This window comes from Dufourea novaeangliae, unplaced genomic scaffold, assembly GCF_001272555.1.
Source record: "Dufourea novaeangliae isolate 0120121106 unplaced genomic scaffold, ASM127255v1 scaffold56, whole genome shotgun sequence".
Lineage (NCBI taxonomy): Eukaryota > Metazoa > Arthropoda > Insecta > Hymenoptera > Halictidae > Dufourea > Dufourea novaeangliae.
Window position 1 is genome coordinate 456,832 of NW_015373942.1, and position 20,234 is coordinate 477,065.

The 20,234-nt window shown below is 46.2% G+C and overlaps 1 protein-coding gene across 1 annotated transcript in view; it reads left to right on the forward strand.

Moving 5' to 3' along the window:
* The window catches only part of LOC107185866 (LIM domain only protein 3-like), a 33,184-nt gene extending 16,111 nt beyond the window's left edge, over window positions 1-17,073 (forward strand). The window contains exons 4-5 of the mRNA XM_015573638.1: window positions 8,669-8,825; window positions 16,915-17,073. Of these exons, the coding sequence (XP_015429124.1) occupies window positions 8,669-8,825; window positions 16,915-17,073 (316 nt within the window). The remainder of the gene's footprint in view (window positions 1-8,668; window positions 8,826-16,914) is intronic.
* Window positions 17,074-20,234: the final 3,161 nt, after the last annotated feature.

Consider the following 20,234-nt stretch of genomic DNA (forward strand, 5'->3'; position numbering starts at 1 on the left):
CGCAAAAATTGATCCGGCAAGCTCAGTCCAGTCGCTGACTTTAATTCACGGGATCGAGTTTCGGAGCCGAAATCGATCAAGCTTACCCGGGAATGAGCGTCGCGGGATAAGTCATCTAATGAGTTTCACCCGGTTTAAATCGGCCTTCTATGGATCTCTTTAATTGTGAGCTTAATTTCAGGGTTTACATTCATAACCCTTCCCCGTAGCCCGAGGAGGGTTGGGTATTATTCCGCCGTGGGGTGCAATTTATTAAATCCGTTCCGGGATACGCTCGATTCACGCGTAGGAGGCAGCACAATGCGCGCGCTAGAGACTACGGGGCTCTCACCGCGGGCGAAAGAACAGGCCCTCTTGAAACACACAATGAACCGTACAAAGTAATCGGAACGTTTGCCGCGTTACGCTTCGATTTTCCATCATCGTTTCCCATTACTGCGAGCCGGCACGAATAAATGACCGGCAGTCTGCCGTGCCGCTACGAAATTGATTTTAACGACAGAATTAACATCGAAACAATCTGCAGTTTCCGGTGGAATTACGCGAGTGATTTGGATATTTTCCAGCCAAATTACAGGAACGTCAACACCATCGTCGGTATCCCTGTCATCCACAGCGGCCGGGCTATGCATCGAGGGCAGCGCCGCTCTCTTTCGTGCGTAAAATTGAATCACCGCTTTTTAAACACCCCCCGACCCCCTTCCCCGACCCCTTGCGCTTACTTCTGTACGTTCCGGTCGTCCGTGCTCCCTTGCGTTTGGTACAAAACATGAATTTTCCAATCAATGACCCGTTGTCGAAACGAAAATCGGGGGAAGTACAAGGTCTAATGAAAATGTTCGGGGAGTGTATAAATCATGGTGATTGTATAGAAGTATTGTCAAAACTTATAATAAATACCCCAACTTTACGATTTGACTTGGTATTGGGTTACGATTACAGTAGGAATGCATGGCATTTGTTTCTTTTCTTTTCATTTAGCACGAGTAGTCACAATTATTAATGTGCCTATTAACCCTCCGACTATGGTGTCTGGGCCGATTCTAACCCAGGAATTCAGAAACTGAACGCATCGCTACAGCTTACAGAAACCAACTAAAGTGTACAGTTGTCTATCTTCTAGAAAAATTCGTTCCAACACCAATCCAAAGTAAGATGATCTATCTGGACACAGGTACCATCGTCTACTTTATCATCAAAAGCCTCCAACTTCCAGAGGTTGAAAACATTAAAAATCGATCATTGTAGGGTCCAAAATGCTAGTTATCATAGTCCTGATAAATTACCAAAATAGTCTTAGAAAGAACGAATGAAAGGACAAGTTTTGATCCAAGTTTCACTGTATTTGTTCTTTCGGGCCACCATAAAAATAGACTAGACTAAAAACGTACTAGTCTCGATAACCCAGACGATCTTGCCCGAAGCTTGATCATGGGTGGATGATGAGCCAAACGAAACCTCGACAATGCCCCCCGGTTACAGTTACGGTTACGGTTGCAGCCACAGCAGCCGACCCGATAACTTTGACATTCGATATCAGTCTGGGCAGAAGATTTCATCACTGGAAGTTTGCCATTTCACCTGGCTGCCGGCGACTTAATCACGGAAAGTTAAGTATCAAGTCCTGATTCGCGTTTAATCGTGTTCTCCTTCATGGACCGACAGCTCCATGGTCCGAAGCGACTTAAACGGACCACGGTTCTCCACTTCCGGGCAGGCACGGCACACTCGAATACAGCCCCGGCTCTGGCATCGGCCCTATTCAAATTAGCCGGAGTTTATCTGGAATTATGGAGTACGATGGCGTACTTCTCGAACGGTGCTCATCGACGAGCACGGTAGGTACGTGCTTACGAGCGGATCGATCGACTATCGTTCGATGGCATAATTGGCAGATTTTCCTCGATTATACACACCAATTAAGGTTCTCGCCGGGCCCAGCCGAAAACTGTTTTGTCAATTTCCAATGTGAACTGAAGCACCATCGCGTTCGCTTCGGTTCGTTTCGGCGTTTAAAAAGAAATCGATCTCTGCCTACGTGTACGCGGGAACGTACATATGTACGTGTGTGCGCGCGCGTTCATGCGAACGCGATATAGTTCGTTCCCGTTAACTGGCAATTATGCAGAGTGGGAGCTTAGCCTTTCGAAATGGGCATCGATCGTGTCGACCATCCATACGGTTATGCCGGAGCGTGTATCCAGCCAATACGCTTCCGTGAAACTGAGATAATCGAGCGTCGAGTACAGAGCCGCGATTTCCTTCCCATCTCCTTTCGGGGGGCAGTTTATCGCTCGTGTTAACGTTCGTCACTATCGTTGCCTTTTATTTGCCTGGTCGCCCGTAGAGATCGAGGAATGACGAGTTCGTTACCGATGTGTACGAGTCGAGGGTGAAACAATACCTACGGAACGGCGCTCGTCATAATTCGGGGATCGACGAGCTTATTTGGAGTCCGGGCGTCAATTTCGTGAGATGAGTGCCCGCGAGGCTTTTCTCGCAGTCACCGAGGTCGCGGGTGATCCTGGAGAACTGATAAGTACCAGCTCCGGGCGAACGGTAGATTTATTGCCAAGCTTGTCGGTTAACCTCTCTCGCCTGCCACACCGTCCCTCCTCTCGTTCTATCTCTGCTTCATCCTCTACCACCCCCCTTCACTGTCCCTCCTCCTCCCCCTCTCGTTTTCTTAGAATGATTCTTGCCCCCCACTTCCCCTCGCTGACTTGTTCCGCGACCGAGAACGATTCGTACACCACCCCTCTCCCCCCACTCTATCGCTCAGACGAAACTCGACTTCCGTTTTATTGGCGGAAATAATCTTTGATGTGATTGCGCTTTGCCTTGGAACTTTTTTCTCTCCCGGCCCACGAGGGCGACCGATTCCCCCTTCTCTCCCCCCACCCCCGCCGATCGATTCGCGATACGAAGAGCCGATTGAACTTGAACAGGCACGAAGCACTCTTCGTCTGCATATTTACGATAACGTGTAGTTTCTTTTCTCCTTTCCCTTGTCAGAGTTCGTTACATATTAATGCACGGTCGGTATTAGCATAACATCGAACAATGTCGGTGAGAAGGAATTGTGAGAACGGGATATACTATAATGGATCCGGTGTTTTTCCCGAGGGGAAGAAAAAAAAATGACGATCGCTTTTGTACGGTGGAACGAAGAGCGATGCGTTACAATTGTTCGATAAGACGCGGCATTCATTAAGGGACGTTCCAACGACGATGGCCGAACGTGTCGCGTTAAAATATCGCAGCCTCATTCCGGGCGGCGCGCTTCAACCCTTTCGGCCGACGTAACAAAGCCACGTTCCTGAAGGTATCAAAGACCCATCGCTGTCTTAATTTCCTTCGTAATCCGGGTTATTAATATAGCTTAGGGTCGCGCCTGAGCGTAATTTCACGGCGCATAGAAATTAATAGAAAGACGAATGCTTCCCTACGCGCGGCACGGAATGGCAAATGAAGGTGTTCGAGGGTTGCCCATTTTCGATTTGTAAAACGCGTACGGGAAATCGTTGTGAATTTGAAAATTGTAAAGCTTCTTATGATTAATCTGAATTAGTAATTTGGAAAAAGTTTCGTCGATTCTCGACCAATCGTGAATTCATGTTCGCGATTCGACGTCGATGGGACAGGTGACGTGACGTAGAGCCCGTGAACATTTCCATGTCACCGACGCGCCGTTACGGACGGACAATGAGTCGCGCGATTCGAGACGCCTGGTTGTGTATTATCGAGTGGCATTCCGACGCGACTCCGAAGCGACATTTAGATAGCGACGTCAACTGTCTACCGCGGAGGGGGTAGGAGGGTGAATCTGTCTTGGAAGCAAAGGCAGCGCACTTCCCGCTCCCCCGGCCCAAAGCGTCGGCGACGAGCCCTCGCTACCGAAGCGAGCGAATTCACTTCTGATCGAATTAGCGCGTCACAGTTCCCTGATACCCCGACAGTCTGAATTAATTAACAGGAGAACGCGCTAGGTAAGCAGCCATTATCGAAATAAAGCGGCCCGATATGAGGCGTTTCTGACGGCAGATATACTCCGCAACCAGACGGTACAGGTTGACGCGAGAGCATTACCGCTAACGAGGACAGGGGACGCTATAAATAGAAATAAAGTCAGAAAGACAAATGAAATTTTGTCGAACGTAGCATCGATTTTGAGAAAAATAATTGTGAACGTGTTCCGCAAATAAAATCTGGAAAATTTGAAACGAGACTCTACGTATTATTTGCCTACGGCTCAGATATAATATTGATTTTTAGACTGCGGATGTTTATGCAAATATAGAATTTTATTGATTAAACTTTCGAAACTGGACGCAGCAAAAAATGTACTTACCCTGCCAAGGGTTTTTAATAGGTTCGGAATAAAAACAAGACCAAATACTTTTTACTATACTCGATTTCAGAGAGTCGGATATTCTATAAATGCATAAAATCCGCAATCTATAGATTATTACCTATGACTCAACTAGATAAATTTTATCCGACTATGAACTCTCAGAAACCAAGACAGTCCACATTGGACTCATAGGACCCGACAGAAGCCACTTTGAGCTTGTAGAAATACCTATATAGATTACCTACAGCTCCAAAGGTAAAATGAACCTCGAGAGCCCCTAGAAGTCCTCAAACCTTAAGATCCTTCGGGAGCTTTCCAAACCTTAAGAAACCGACGCAACTTTCCAGAACTTCAAAAAAATCTAGACCACTTGAACTTCCCACACTATATTATAATCCCTTGCATTAAAGTCCTGAATATACTATACACGCTAATAACGCTACGACTACCACAGCAGTCAAAATGACTGATCTGTAATTTCATCTAAGAATTGTAGCAACGACATTGCATTTTCCCAGATTTTCAATGAGTTCTAGTGCTGTATGTAAATGAATAACTTTTATAATCGATTAATATGTATTTTCTCGTAAATCTATAATTTTTGTAACTATGATAAAAATTACTGTAACTTATTCAGTGACAATTCTAGTGTTAAGCATCTACTATTTCATGATACCAAGATCGTTTATAACAAGTCCAGTGAAAACAAACGAATCCATAAGATGAAAATACATCCTCGTCGTAGCTTGCCGTAATATAAACGAATAGAATTTGTCTCTGTATTTATGAAAAATGGTATCCGCTTCCAGCCTGCCTAGTGGCATGCCGGGCAAACGTCTTGGCGCGGAGGAGCAACGTCTTGACTCCATTAACTTCACACTTAGCAGCACCTTAGAAACCCCGTTGCCGTAGGAAGATCTGATTAGGGGTTCGAGTCTCTGCTAAACGCGTTAGTCTCGACTGTAGAACGTCGAAGGGAGTGGGAGTACGGCTCCATCAGGTGCTAGAACGGTGGCTTTGCGCTGGAGTCGGGATAGAGCGACGGGGGGGTTTGGAGCGGTTGTCTCTCCATAGTTTGATGCAAATTGAGTAGGAGCACCACCAACTACCAAGAATATAGACGCTTTCTCTAGCCTCCTCCTTCGCTCTCCATTCCTCTGTCTTTCTCTCGACGGGGACTCAACGATCAAGTACAAAATTTATTCCCTGCAACCTCCACGCCCGCCGTTGCACCTTCTCCCCCACATCTCTGGTCTTGACTACCGCCAAAGTGTTGCCGTTTGGGGTTTCTCCACCCTCCACTCCCTGACTCTGTTTGCCGACGAATCTCGGAGGCTTCCTCTCGACTTAGCGACGTTCAAAGTCGCAACGTAGAAAACGGTTAACGGTTTACGAAACAACCCTTCCTGTCACCGTCGGTGGGTATCCGTTTTGTTCTCCAATTCTTTGGCGTCTCGTAGCTTGTCACCGAGGAATATTAATATCAAACACTAGAATTCACGCTGACTACTAACTATAGAACGTAAATGCGGTTCTTCCGTGCGTATGCCTGCGTTGCAAAAGGACATTGCGGCGAGCCGTTTAACGTCACTAATGTCAGAAGCGTTTAGGCGGTGCACAGACGCAATCTATATCGCGGTATCTAGTCGGAAAATCACAACACCATTATGCTATGATCTTGTTGTCCTCGTCTTCTTCTCTCTCTTTCGCGTCTCTGCGTTATCTCTCTCTCTCTCTCTTTGTCTAATGTTCCCTTTTTATGGCGCACGATTCGAGGCTGCCCCCGGGATCGATTTTACTTCGCACCATGGCACTTATCGTACCCCGTTACGATGGAGCATTGCTTTTTATGGCGGACCATGCTAGATGTTCCGATCGCTCTCTGGTTCTCTCGCGCTATTTTCTTCCCCTCCCGTCTACACACTTCCTCCGTCTGTCTCCTCCCTGTCCTGTCTCTCCCGGCCTTCCGGAATCGCGGAATTAGAAGAATGGAAAATCGAAGGGTGATCACCGACCGCGATGTCAGTTACGTACACGAACAGATGCTATCTCAATTCATTTTTGATGACGGTAAATCACCGCCGCGGTGACTCCGTCCGTAATAACGCGATGCATATTGGAAATCGCTCCACCGTTTCCGACTGAATGGAAAACAAGAATCGTTTCCCCGCGACGACACTTTCAGGAATTTTAACGACGAATGTTCTAACGTCTCGACGTCGAATGAAGATAAATTCACGTTCGAATGTGAACGCGAGCTCGTCGCGTTACGGTGTCTCGCTAAATGTTTAGAGAACGGTACTCAACGCCGTTGTTGGCTCAGGCTCGTTTCGAATGCTACAAATGCTCTCTGCATATTCGTGCAGCTGGGTCGGCCGGTAGGTGGTGAAAAAAATCACGTCTGCATTTACATAAGCGCCGGTATAAACCACTCGACAGAAATCCCGGCATAAAACTCAAACAGGATCCCAGCACGGGACAGCACATCCGTTGAATACGCAATGCCCGTATGTACTCGATGTACTGTCCCTCCTTCACCACTCCCCCACCCGAAAAAATGCTTTTATTATTCACCGGTGAGTTACGATACTAAGATACACCCTTCGCGTTTACACCTACCCAGAGCGCTCTCACGTCGACGACGGATCGCCATCGTCTTCAGGCGCCTTTCAACGAGAATTTAAATCAACCGATCTACACATTCTTCCGAAAATATGTACATAAGTACCTATAGTCTTTCCCATATTTTTTGAGTGGTAAGTTTTGTCAATGTTTATTTTTATTTTATTTTAAATCATCTCTATGAAATACGAAATAAAATTGCAATTTGATTTATAGAAACAAACAAATTGATTACGTAGTGAATTAAACTGGAGAGATATACACTGCTCAAAAGAATTAATGGATCGTTAATGTGGATGGTTCTATTGCACATACCAGGCGAAAGAAAACCGAAACAAGTGCTATGCGCTAAAATAATTGCAATACTTGATCCCCTAATTGTTTCAAGCAGTGTATCAAAGCTAAATTTGTTTAGCACCAAAAGGTTCGCATCTAGGAGTCCATTTCTGATATCTGCGTACACCCGCCATAAAGTTACGTGACCCGTTACGGGCTTAAATAATAAGGGCGCCAGCTCGAAGCGTTTTATTCGCCCGAGACAAATCGCGGGGACAGGCTCCCGTCATATCACGGTCGATACGGAGTACGTATAACACTCGGAGAGCGATGTTCACGGCACCTGACAAGAATTTCAAGACACCGCCATCCGCGTATCCTGACAAAACGATTTTCGAGTCCCTCATGGATCCCGGTGGATCTATTGTGCTCGTTGGAAGCCAGCCACCCTTACGATCCTCCCGTTCGCCGAGGCTTTTTAGCATTTTCGGCGTATCGTCCTTTATGCGGACACCCGGATAACGCACGCCCCCGGTTCTTTCGGCGCGCGGTTAGAGAAAAAATTGACTTTTAAGCCGGCAATAAAAACGAAAAATGCGAAATCTTTGATTTCAGAGGCACCCACTGCCGCAGAAGAGGGGGGGGGGCGACAGTTGGTCGATGCGTATAACCCTCGCGGTAACCTTATTTCTCTTATATCGCAAGCGAAGCACGTTCGTACTTCGCCACCATTCCGAGATCTGCCTCGGTGTGTGTATATACATAGTTGGATACCGCAACGGATCGCTGGAAAATCCTCGCGATTTCATACGTTGAATTTCAACACGCATTACCTGGATGCCCGAAATTACCAGGAAAAATATTCTTCACCGTTACGAATGATTCTCGCTTGTTCCGTTCGGTTTACAGGTGAAATCGTACGATTCTTAGACCCGCGCGAGATCTCGTTATCGAATCACGATGATCGTGTTATAAGGAAAAGGGAGAAAGGTATGGAAGTAGGAAAAGACCGAGCGGTAATCCAGCTACGATGTAGCGTCTGCGAATCGAGTGGAAATTTACATTTAAAGGACCTCGAAGACACTGTCGGAAGCTACGGGGGCCACACCGCCTAGGCGTTTTGCTGCTTGTTTTTATTTTCTCGCAATTTCCTCGACGAGGCGGAACGGAAAGGGGCCTTAAAAGGAATTAGCACGCTTTACTACCCCCGCCTATCTCGCCGACAACCCTTGGCCCCGGGAGTTTCCTCGAATCTTTGCCACTTGAGAGTCTCGTCGACCGTACTGATCATTATGATATCACGACGTCTTAATAATATTAACCTCTGCGAAATGTACCGAGAATCTATTGTCGTATTATTTAACACATTTTTATGTGGACAAGTTTTTTCACCGAACTTTTTCATTCTCTTTATAGATTCTGCATCGGCGATAGATACTACCTGTACGAGAACAAAATTCTGTGCGAGTACGACTACGAGGAAAGACAGGTTTTCGCGAACATGGCGGTACATCCGCCGCCAACGGCAACCCTGGCACAGATCAAGCGACAAGTGACGCATCTTCAACCACCGGTAATTCCTTTTTTTTTTTTATTATCCTCGTTTATTTGCAATCTGTTGTAAAATAATCATAAGCAAATGTTATTTCATCAGGAGAACAATTGTGTACGCTTCGTTTTTGTTCTTTGGAATTCGCACAAAAACTGTAGAAACCAGGAAATAATCAGTGATTATTCCTAAGAGCTATACAGTTCATCAAATTCTTATTGATATCATAGACATTGATATTCGGATAAATAAAACTATCCTTCATGCTTTTGCATTCTAAATCCGTAAACTGACCACGCAGGTGTATCATGTTCTGGTACACATCGACCAGGCTTGCTTTGAATCTTCCGGAGATTACGATCATCGGATGTTCGGCAGAGGTTCAAAACTCCTCAAGACGTAACCCCTTAAGGTGGGTTAAAGTGGCAGGTCGCTCATCCTGACCCTCTCGACAACAAAGGACTCCCCCGAGGCTTCAGCTATGCTTTACTACACCCCACCATCGTCTTACGAGTTAGGATATCGCGTGTCCTTATTAATTAAGCTCGCCCGTTAAGCAAGCCTCATCGCATACCATAACGATCCGTCTTCTAGAGCGGCACTGGAACGTACGAAAGAATTTACTCTTTGTATAAGGATTCGCCCCGGCGTCTTAAGTGGAATTACTTAGCGAAAATTCGTGTACCCGATCAAGCGATTAACCCTATTCCCTGCGAAAAATGTCTTTAGATTACACGACCTGAAAGACGATCTCAGAAATTTCGATTCTTAAGAATTTAGAGAGCTTAATCTATTATTTAAGGTACATGTAAACTTACGTGAAACCATGTGCTCTTCGTTCTCTAAATTACTCACAAGTCACACCAAACTATGCATCCTTCTTATTCGAACTAAACATTTACTAAGTTACTGTCACCAAGGCAATCGAAACAGGTACACGGAAATCTTTTGTATCGGTGCAAACACTACTCATTCACGCATAATTCTCGTAAATATTTCATTCGGCGATAAGCATTCCTAATTTTTAGGGTTCCTATGCAGCCACACACGGCATACTACAGATAGAAGGAGGGAAAATAGACTTTTCCAACGTTGATAAGAATGTTTCTCGATAGAGTGCCCTTTACAAGTTCGAATTATGAACTCGTCGCGTTAAGCCGTTTGGGTTTCTTGATTATCTTAAAGCAACAGCCGTGCCTCCGAACAATATCTTAAGCCTTTGCTGTACCGAGAACCCCAGTCCTGTCTGACCCGAGATGGATCCGATCTACTTAATCCTGCCTCCGTCTTGCAAGGATGTTTACGTCCCCTAACGTGCTTACGTCACGTACCGTAATTTACCAAGCGTAATATTTACCAATCGACCATCGTCTATCGACTAACCCTGTCCTGTATCCTTTAAAATTCAACGAATCCACGATAGATCATTGTGTTCACCGCTCAATTTTCGTAATCTTTGGTAGCCAACGTTTCGTTCGGGGAACATAGTTGGGGGCAACCTTGATCCCTGTTCATTAGTCGAAAGTCTCGCACGGTCGCGTAAAACTGTCGTTAAGGAAGTTTCAGGACAAACTTTTAAGACTGGTCGAAGACCCTAGATTGCCTGGGCACACGCTCGAATTGTACGCATGCACAGAATAACGAGGTCCCCGAGTCTGATGATATCGGACTCGGCGGCGTGTACTACTTATAATATGCAAATTTTCTACCCCCTTAACCGTACTGCCGGCGAGCTACGTGTAATTCAGGGGTTGCTAACCCTTGCGACTCTATTTCTACACCACGTAACTGTTCATGTTCTTGCGCGGAAGCCTTCTGCGTGCGACGCCGCTTCCCCGTGCACGCTGTCGCGACGTGCGTGAGTGTTTAGTTCAATTAATATCAGTTTGCACGTACGCCCAGTCGAAGTGGCGAGTGCAAACTAGGTAGTTGGAAAAAAGAAGACTGAAGAAATTGTTCCGGAAAAAACGATGCTAAGCTCTGGAAAAGTTGTGTACTTTTATGGTTGATTCGGTAAAAGTAATAGATACTTAACACGGTACAATGAGGTACAATTAGGGTTAATTAAACACTTAATAACGGCTTTTTGAAATTCCAATCATATTATGGGATTTTTAGAACCGTTTTACGAACAATTTACTTGAGAATGTGATTTATTTACCATTATATTTCATGCATGAGTTCGAATAATCGTGCAACAAAATTATCGTTCAATTCATTTCACTTTTAAATATTGAAAGTGCCAATATTCAATCCACTATTTTGTTTTAATTAAATCGTAATATAATTTCAATTCAGAATATCGTCAAAATAACGGAAGATAATTGAGAATGAGGATGCATATCACCGCAGTATCACACCCTTTTGATCAAGGAAAAACGAATCGTATAATCATCAAAGCGTAGCTTATACGGAACACGATTTCTCAAGTCTGACTGCAACTTTGATGTTCCGCGGATCCGTGAACCGTTCAGGGAGTATCGATTACGCCGTAGGGTTTACCAGCGGAGGGTTATAAATGACCGTTCTGCGAAATAACGGGATGGCAGACTAATGCCAATAATCGGCGTGGCATGCTAATGTCGTTTGCGCATCTATTACGTTAAGCCTGATGGATCCCTCTTGACATGTCGTTGCCGGAGCGTGAATACCTTCGATCGCAGCGACGTCGGCGGCGGCGGGAACACTCAAAGGTGTCTGCCAACCCAACATCCAACAGAGCCGTTCTATTTCCTCGGTAAATGTCGCCGTGACATTTAGCATCTGAATGGAAAAGACGATCGTCGGGGACAGCCTGGTCTCCGGTTGCCGCTGGTTGACGGGATAGATAATGTCAGATCACGAATCGCCTCTCGTTAATTGTCACGTAACGAACGCGAAACTGTCCTATGTTGAGGGGATTCATCATCTATTCAATGCTGATGAACCATTATTTCCCCGGAATAATTTTCCAGGTAAAGGAAAACAATAATACCTTAATAATAAAAATATAATTACATATCGCGAACGGGTGAACGTATTTCATATTTAAGAAGATCGTGGGAACGGATTAAAACGAGAACGAAGACGACGACGATCAACAGGAGTTAGGGAAGAAAGGATACACCCCCTCCTCCGACCCCTTGGAAATACCAGCCACGCTGCTGGAATTAGACGTCGCGACGAAATGCAAAGTGTCGGTGGTGCTATCTCGGCTTGACAAAATCAAGAGGGGATGGGTTAAGAGAAGAAGGAAGGGCGTTAAGATTCTTAAAAACCGCGAAGAGGGTGCTCGGTCCCAGCCGGAGCCAGCTGCCAGACCCCCTCCACGCTGTTACGCGTCTCCTTAAGCCGTGGCTATGGGAATAGCGGAGTCGCCTTGGGTGAAACGAGGAGAAATGGTAGTTTTTCTGATTGCCTGAGAACAGACAGCTGTCCCAATCTTTCTCAGCCGGTGCTGGCCGTGCCCGGGGAGGATCCCCGATCCGACTCTTGTAAATAATGCCCGGGCGTGCGGCGTTTACCGGATAACTCGAGCGTGCGAAGTGAGCCAAGGTAAACAGGTAGCCAGCGTTGGGGGGTGAGAAAGGAGCAGCGGAATGGAGGAAGAAAAAAAAACGACGGTCATCACCCTCGATAAATTCAATTACCATCGGTCGTATTCTTCAGACAGCCACTTCTGATATTCCACGACGGCTGGGCTCTTACAAGCGACCGACTCGTTGAAAACAGGCAACCCGGCTCATCCATCAAAACCGTCAGTCGGGGTCTTTAGATGCGTTTAGGAAAGACGTCCACGGTTGTCGCGATCGATCGCCAGGATCGTTAGGATCGTTTTTATCGTCGTGAAACTTCCTATGAACGACCCGTAATCCGTCCCCTGTCCCGTCCCACGGAGACGAGTGTAACGCGTTTAAAAATTGGCGAGAAGTCTTATTTTGATCTAATTTTCCCCTCGAGACCCCGACGGAGAAAGCGGAACGCGACGCGGGAAAGGGGATTGGGACGTCGTACGGGGTTGGAACAAGGACGGGATGAAATCGGGGACAGGGAGAGAGAGAAAGATCGTGGAACGGGAGAGGGAGTTCGAAACGATTATCTGAGTTTTAAAACAAACTCTCAAGTGTCTGCAAAGTCCTCCGCGAATCAGAGGGTTGAAGGGGGTAGAACTAGGGGAAAGAGGAACGGGAGAGTACCAGGCGAAGGAGGTTCGCTGGGGAAAGGGAGGGGGGAAGGGGAAGAGATAATATGCTAATGCCAAGACGGAGACTACATGGGAATTTAAGAGGATCAATGTGCAGTACGAGATTCGTACGGGCGAATAAGGTATTACAACGTCTTCTATACTTCTTCCAGACGATTAGACCCTCTAAAGTTCGCGAGACGTGCGCGCAGGCGGCCTGAATTAAATTAAACTTCGGAATATTCGTCATCCTTATCGAACGGCAGGTGTACCGAAGCACGATGTTCTCGCTTGAAAACACGAGCTAGAATTCCAGTAGATAACACGAAATTACGAAAAAGTATAGAATACGAGAAAGATGTTAAAGGAAGCATAGACACGAGGCAAAGAAATATCCGCCGTCGCATCGGCACGTACGTCGTTTTTGTTAATGAACGTATTATTAGATGCACCGTGGCTCCCGTGAATTTCAGGTAAAGCCTCCGGGGTGGCCCCTTACGCGCAGCACGCGCATAGGAAAACTCACATGGAAAAGCCCGGTTTGCGAGCTTATGCGAGATTATGAGTTTAGTTGTGAAACAACGGCACGGCTACGGTCGTCCAGGCTTTCTTTTACAACGATTATTGCGCGGACCAACTCCTGTGCACTTGTGCGCGACAGGCAAACCGCTAACGTCGAGTTTAATTGACTGGCAGAATAGCGTGTAATCTCGCGTTCGTAAAGCACGGGACAACAACAAAAAAATGTACGGCTGAACGTTAATACAAATGTCTTTGAAATCCTCGAAATATTACTCCCTGACGAGTACTTTTTTTTCTCCCTTAATTAACAATCATTATCTCTACCCGAGGGTCTATTTCGTCCACTATTTCTTTCGCAACGAGACACACGGAGATCTCGAATGATGAAGCACGTTAACGGAATCCTTCGCGATATAATAATCCCCGGGTATAATGGCGAGGTTCGTGGCATTCTGTTCCAAATGATCCTCCTTCGATAAACGACCCGCCTAATTCTCTCATCTCGTGCCTTCCGGCCGCGGATAGCCAGGCCGAGGATCGAGGTGCAGAAGGGGGGCCGGGTGAATGGTTGTAGAGGGTGGCGCTAATTTTTGCGCGTAAGAAAAGCGCCACTGTGGAGGAACTAGCTAGCACCTGGCCGGTTCCCAGCCGCGGGAGATCAACGGACAAATGACACGCGATTCTCCCAAGCTCCCGGCAAACCCCTCCGCCGATGGTCCGCATTTACCGTCAGTTACAAACTGCCTTCACCTTCACGCCGAGTCGCGATTAATGTCTTATTCACGGGCGGAAGACTCGCGTGGAAGCTCGCTTACGATGTGCTAGTGTGGTCGTATGGGAAAGGTCTGGATCGGATCAAATAAAAAAATACTGTCGTTTTTCTACTGAGAATTAAATAATTGCGATGATAGTAAAGAGTATAAGAAAACTTGAGATATTTGAACATTTTGAAGAGAAATCCACGAAATCTATGGAACTGCATATATCAGGGTTATCTGACCAACTCTTTTGATGAGAGATTTAAGGCTTTCATGACCTAGCATCATACAATTAACACTGTTGAGGCTTCCGGCTGTAAACCGTGTCCTTATGGAATTAATTGCCGCGTATTTCGCAAGCATTGCATCTAATTTCTTGGGGGATCGAATGACAGACTGATACTGGTGCGTGCGAAGCGGACCCTGCTTTTGTGACGATTCATTGCAATCTAAGACTTTTTTAATCGGTCAGCTGAACAATTAAAAAACTGGCAGGAGGGATCTCCATATTGGGTGCAAGTGGTAGCCTGTATCCCTATTGATGTTGTGGATCTTTGGGAGAGGTGTGCGTTTTTCTGATGTTGGTTTGTATAGTGAAAAGGGTTCTTATTTTGTGTTTCTCGAGCTGTCTTGGGTTTTTAAGGGTTCTGATACCTCTTGAGGAGAAGACTGAAGACTGAATCCTGCCAAAACCCGTTAATACCTAGAACTTCGCCCCTAATACATCTGAACACTCAGAATTTGAAGTCCCATTGAACCCCCAAGATATCTGGATCTCTCTGCTCTTCTCTTCTTGGTGTACCATAGCCCCGAGAAACGCCAGGCCATCATAACTCCAGGGGGATTCTGATCCACCGACAACGCTGGCTAATTTCTACGTGCCCCTTCGAATACAGAGTCGTCTTTATCGGTGTGCAGAAAGCAAGGATCGTTCTGTACCACCCGTTCCATGTTATCGTCGATTATTTAAAGTGACTTATAGTTGGTATGGGCCAGCCCCCCAAAAACAGTATCCCTGACGACCATGGAAGACATCCTGTAGCGGAGCGCGTGCCGTTTGATTACAAAGACGGCAGTAAATCCACGGGCACGGTAATTCCTCCTCTGGCAATTGTAGATAAAACTTGAATAAGTCATAGACTTAATTTAACCCGTGGTACCGACCAACGGTGGTCCGTAGCCTTCCACGGAGATTTCTTAATTACGTGCAGGGTACCCGGCCGAGGGTGTACGGAAGGAACAGCGAAAGAGAGCGAAAGGTGCGGAGCGAAAAAGATAAAACCGAAGGGTGGTTGTGCCAGGGTGAGGAGGAGAAAAAGAGTCCGGTAGAGGTTCGCCGGGAGGACTGAAAAGGGTTCTCGTTGCGGCAAGAAGATTTAGAAAATTCTTGCCTCGGTAGAGAGAACTCGGCCCCTTAGCCGGGAGGGGTGATAAAGCATTTCTTTTAGCGGCGCTTTGTCATTTTTATCGTAATTATTTACGAGTTAATTACTAGGTCCCGCCACTCCGTGAATCCTTCTCGGTCGCCTGGTGTTACTTCTGGACTTTCAAATGGTGGCTGGGCTGTATTTATCAATGTTCCCTCAAGAATTATTCCAGGCATTTATCTTCGCCTTCTTTCTCCTGATGATATAGTAGAAAATAACTCGGTCGATCTGCGCGGGTCCAAGGCAGTTCGGTAATGCCACGGCTGCGACGACGGGGAAAATCATGAAAACGGGCGGTACCGTTCGTCGTGCGAAAGTTAGCGTGATCCACTCACGGGGTAAAATCATGGTAAGGGAGGATTCTCTGGTCGAGAGGGGCTGAGCCGCACGGTCTGTCGAATTTTAAGCCTGTATAATTTAACACCTTCGCCGGCGAAACTAAGAGAAACTGATGGCGAAGGGAACAGCGCGGAGCTAGAGATACGAAGTTTAAAGTTTTCAACGGCACTTACCTATCCTAGCGGCATCTCATGTTCCCCGCGGTACCCTCTACCATTCCTCCCTGCGAGGGTACCATCTTTCTCTCTCTTGTTTCCCGTGAATATGCTTCGCGGATAGAGTCGAGACTAAAGACCGAGACAAACGAGCGTAGGAGAAAGAAAGGGACACGAACATGGTGGGATATCGAGAGGGAAAAGATAGGAGAGACAGGAGGAAACGCCCAAGTTGAGTTGCACGGACCGGAGTTGAGATACAAGTTCGTTCTTCTGGGCTTTTGTTTTTCGAGTAGAACCGTAGACGATGGGATGGGAGGGGGTACACGAACAAGAACACCGCGTCTAAAACGAATTCGTTAGTGGCGTCCAACCCCTTTCGTCTGCGAGAACGTTTCCCCTCTTCCGAGTTTTAAGTCTCTGTCTTGAATAATTGTTCGAATCAGATTAAGCCGCTGCCTGGTCGATTGATTGCGAATGTAATTATGGGACCGCGGGTACCTCCCTATATTTTCGGAACCGGTAGATTTATAGACGATTAAGAGAAGCCTTGAATTGTTCGCGCAAAAAGAATTCGCATATTAGGTTATTTTATTTTATAATATTAGGTTGTAATATATTAAATGTCCGTGAATAATGCATTTTCTCTGCCACAAACTAAGCGTTACGCTTTCTATAGTTTCATTTACACGTACGAATTGTTTTAATTGTCAAACCCCGTTTTAACTTTATGGTACTTTTGTCTTTCAGACTCTATCCACGGGAAGCCCGCAGAGACACGCAAACGGAGAGACAACCCATAACCACAATGGGTATCCCGCGCCGACGAGCTCCAGCGCCCATAACATCCAGAACCCCATGAATAATTTAAACGGTATCAATGCACAAACACCTTACGACACCAAATGACAAACGAAGTAAGGCCCCCCCACCCTGGCGGATCGATCGGATCGCGAAAGCGTTGCCAAATTTCTTTAACGGACACGAACGTCTCTTCTGTCAACGTCCTGACTGCCGTACCGAAGACACTCTCGAAGAGATTCCGCTTGTGCCACTGGAATACTCGAGTGGCCCGCTTTCACGATCGAGGCTATCACTCAAGAATAATAACGATAAGAGACCATTCCAACGGCGAAACTCTGCGATAAAACTAGAAAACTCGTGATAACTCTCAGCAAAATTTCCTTAGATATAAGACGACACTTGTCGCATTTCGAAAACGTCGCTAAACCAACAAATCGAATTCTTCGCAACGGGCAAACGGACTGAAACGGATTCAACTCGCGCGCTTTCATCGAATTTCTCAGCCCGTGGCGGAATATCCTCTCGACACGTATTTACCGCAACGAGCGGTACCAGGCGGTTAAGCGACCCTCTTAAGACTGTACGTACGAATCGAGCGCGTGAAACTATTGGTGCTGTTTAGACGAAGTTTAATTGTTCGAATTTCGCGGGTTAAAGTAGACTCGAAAAATCAACGGGGGTTGGGGAACGGATGAAACGAACAGATCGAAGAGAATCAAATGCAGAGATTGGGAGAAAGAGAGAGACAAAGGCTTCAGGAAGGTTAGCACTCACGGGGAAACAATGCGGGTAAACTGAATGCTCAGGGGTGATCAAAGTTTGGCCGTTCTTGTAGTCGACTTTGCTGTCCGTTGCGGGATACGCCGGTAAATCTAGCTTTACCGGACTACCGGACCAACGTGGCCACCGGAGGTAGAGAACTCGAGGAATGGCCACAGGGTGAAATTGGTGAGCGAGGTCGGCTTGGCAGATCGAATCGGTAGCCGGGGCTACGCCATCCAGCCAGCAGCCAACAACGAAGCCAAGCCAGCCTCGCCACCCCCTTGGGGCTCATACGTTAGGGGTGACTTAAGCATTGTTTCAACTTCGAATCTCCCGGTAGAGGGCCAGATTGATGTCGCGAACTTTTCCGTTTGCCTTATTTGCGAGTCAGATAACGAGGCTGAGTTATGCCGAAAGTTCTCTCTTTCTCTCGGATTGGCCCAGCCGGGGTATCAGTAACCCGTAGAGCCGTCGCGCGACCCGTATAGAAAATGTTTTATTTCCTTTATGCCATACGCTCGCGGAGATTTGTCGGCGGCACGCCTCCGTAAAAGAAAAAAAAAAAAAAAAAAGAGTTTCGCAGTCTCTCGAACGATAATAGGCTTACGTCCTTCGTGCGTCGCGATAATTTTTGTGGCAAACGAACACTTTCCTGGGCGAGTAGTACCTACCGTTCTCGCGCGACAAGGATGTGTGTGTCGTTTGCAGGTTCGACTCTCTCGTTGATATTGGCTTTCGTGTAACGCTATCGATGTGTCCAGGTAAGCCTATCGTCGTTCACCAAGTCTATTGCCAAGTTTTCCTATTCGAAATGTTCGTACTATACTTCATTCGTATATTTTTTTTTGTCGTACGAACGATTCGCGAATGCCCACGCCGTATTAGGGTATAAACGAATACTTCCACGATACTCCGTAATGTTACGAGTGTACGCGCGTAGTTCCTAAACGCTAAGCGTCTCCTCTGAACGGAGAACACCGTGACGTTTCACTGTGAAAAACGGAAACAGACACACGCACACACACACACACACACATTATAATCTTGTCGTACGACTACTAACCGATTGTGTAACCAAATAACTCGTACGGATTACGATTAGTAGCGGCCGATGTTAATGGCTCGATCACTAAGACTGTCGTTGCGTTATTCGTCGTGTGTCCAATCGGGACGAACGGGTCGCATTATAATCAAGCCGCTTATCTAAAAGGCGAAAAAAAACAAACCGAATCCCGTCTCGTCTCGTATACGCCGAACACGAGTGTACGATGCATGTAAAGAGAAAGAAAGAAGAGGAAGAAACTCTGAACGGGAATACGTAAGGAAGTGTGTGTAAGTTCGTTAGTGTAGGTATGTTTTGTATCATAGTTCTATCATAGAAATATTAATTGAAATAAAATTACTTGTTTCGATGTTACCACGGTGTCCGTTTCGTTGTCTATGGATAAAAAGGGATATTATTGATTTCGTCGACGTGGCCCACGAGTTTACGAAGCGAAGGTGTGAAGCATCTTTCGCATCCCCGTGAACTGTCTCGAGATTTTCCCTACGTTCCTGGCATCCTTCGCGCGTTTCCTCTGAATTATTTAACACCGCTACGTGATTGGCCGACAAATTCGGCGTGCCTCAATAATTTACCAATCATACGCGCGCGGTCCTTTGTGTTTTATACGCCGCGTTACGAATAAATCGCATTGCGTATTCAGGAGAGCGGAATCCAACTCTATTCGGGCGTGAACACGCGTGCGTGTATCATCGCCTTGTATTCGCCGCGAGAACAGGAAGAAAAAAAAAAAAGAGAAGAAGACGGTAAGAAAACGAAATCCAGATTCACCTAACCCGGACCGGAGATCGAAAAGGGAGTGATTTCTGGAAGCTCGAATCGAAATTTCGCCGAGGGCCGGAAACGTCTGACGGTTCCATAAAGTAAATCGAAATGTCTCCCTCTTGTTTCGTCTGCGCGGGGCATTCCGTAATCGTGTATGGACACTTTGAGGGTAAGTTTGAATCGTAACACGGGAAATCGAGTGCTGTAGGAAGATAGATTATCCTGGATTTTTTTTTCTAAATATTAAATTATTCGGAAAGGTAGCTTTCTTAAGGGCAGATGTACAATCATATTATAATTTCTTTCCATTTTTCAATTAACTTCAGTGTCACTTGTACAGAAAATACATTCAATCCATACCTGAAAAAAAGTACCTGTTCACCTGGATCAAACAATTATTCCTTCGACCGACAGGAAGGTAACGAAGCCACTGTGCGCAGAACGCAACAGACTATCCGAACGACCCAATAAAATTCAGATGTATACGAAAAAAGAATGAGTATCACATTACAGGCCTTTTTTATAATGTAAATTTGCTTCTCAAAGTATACGGAAAAACGCTCGAAAATTACTCGGTATTAAAAGATCGACGGGAGAACACAGTTTTCAACGTAACTCAGTGTAACAGGATTCATCCAATGAACGTACGGGTTCGCAGTAACAGAATGCGGGGGCC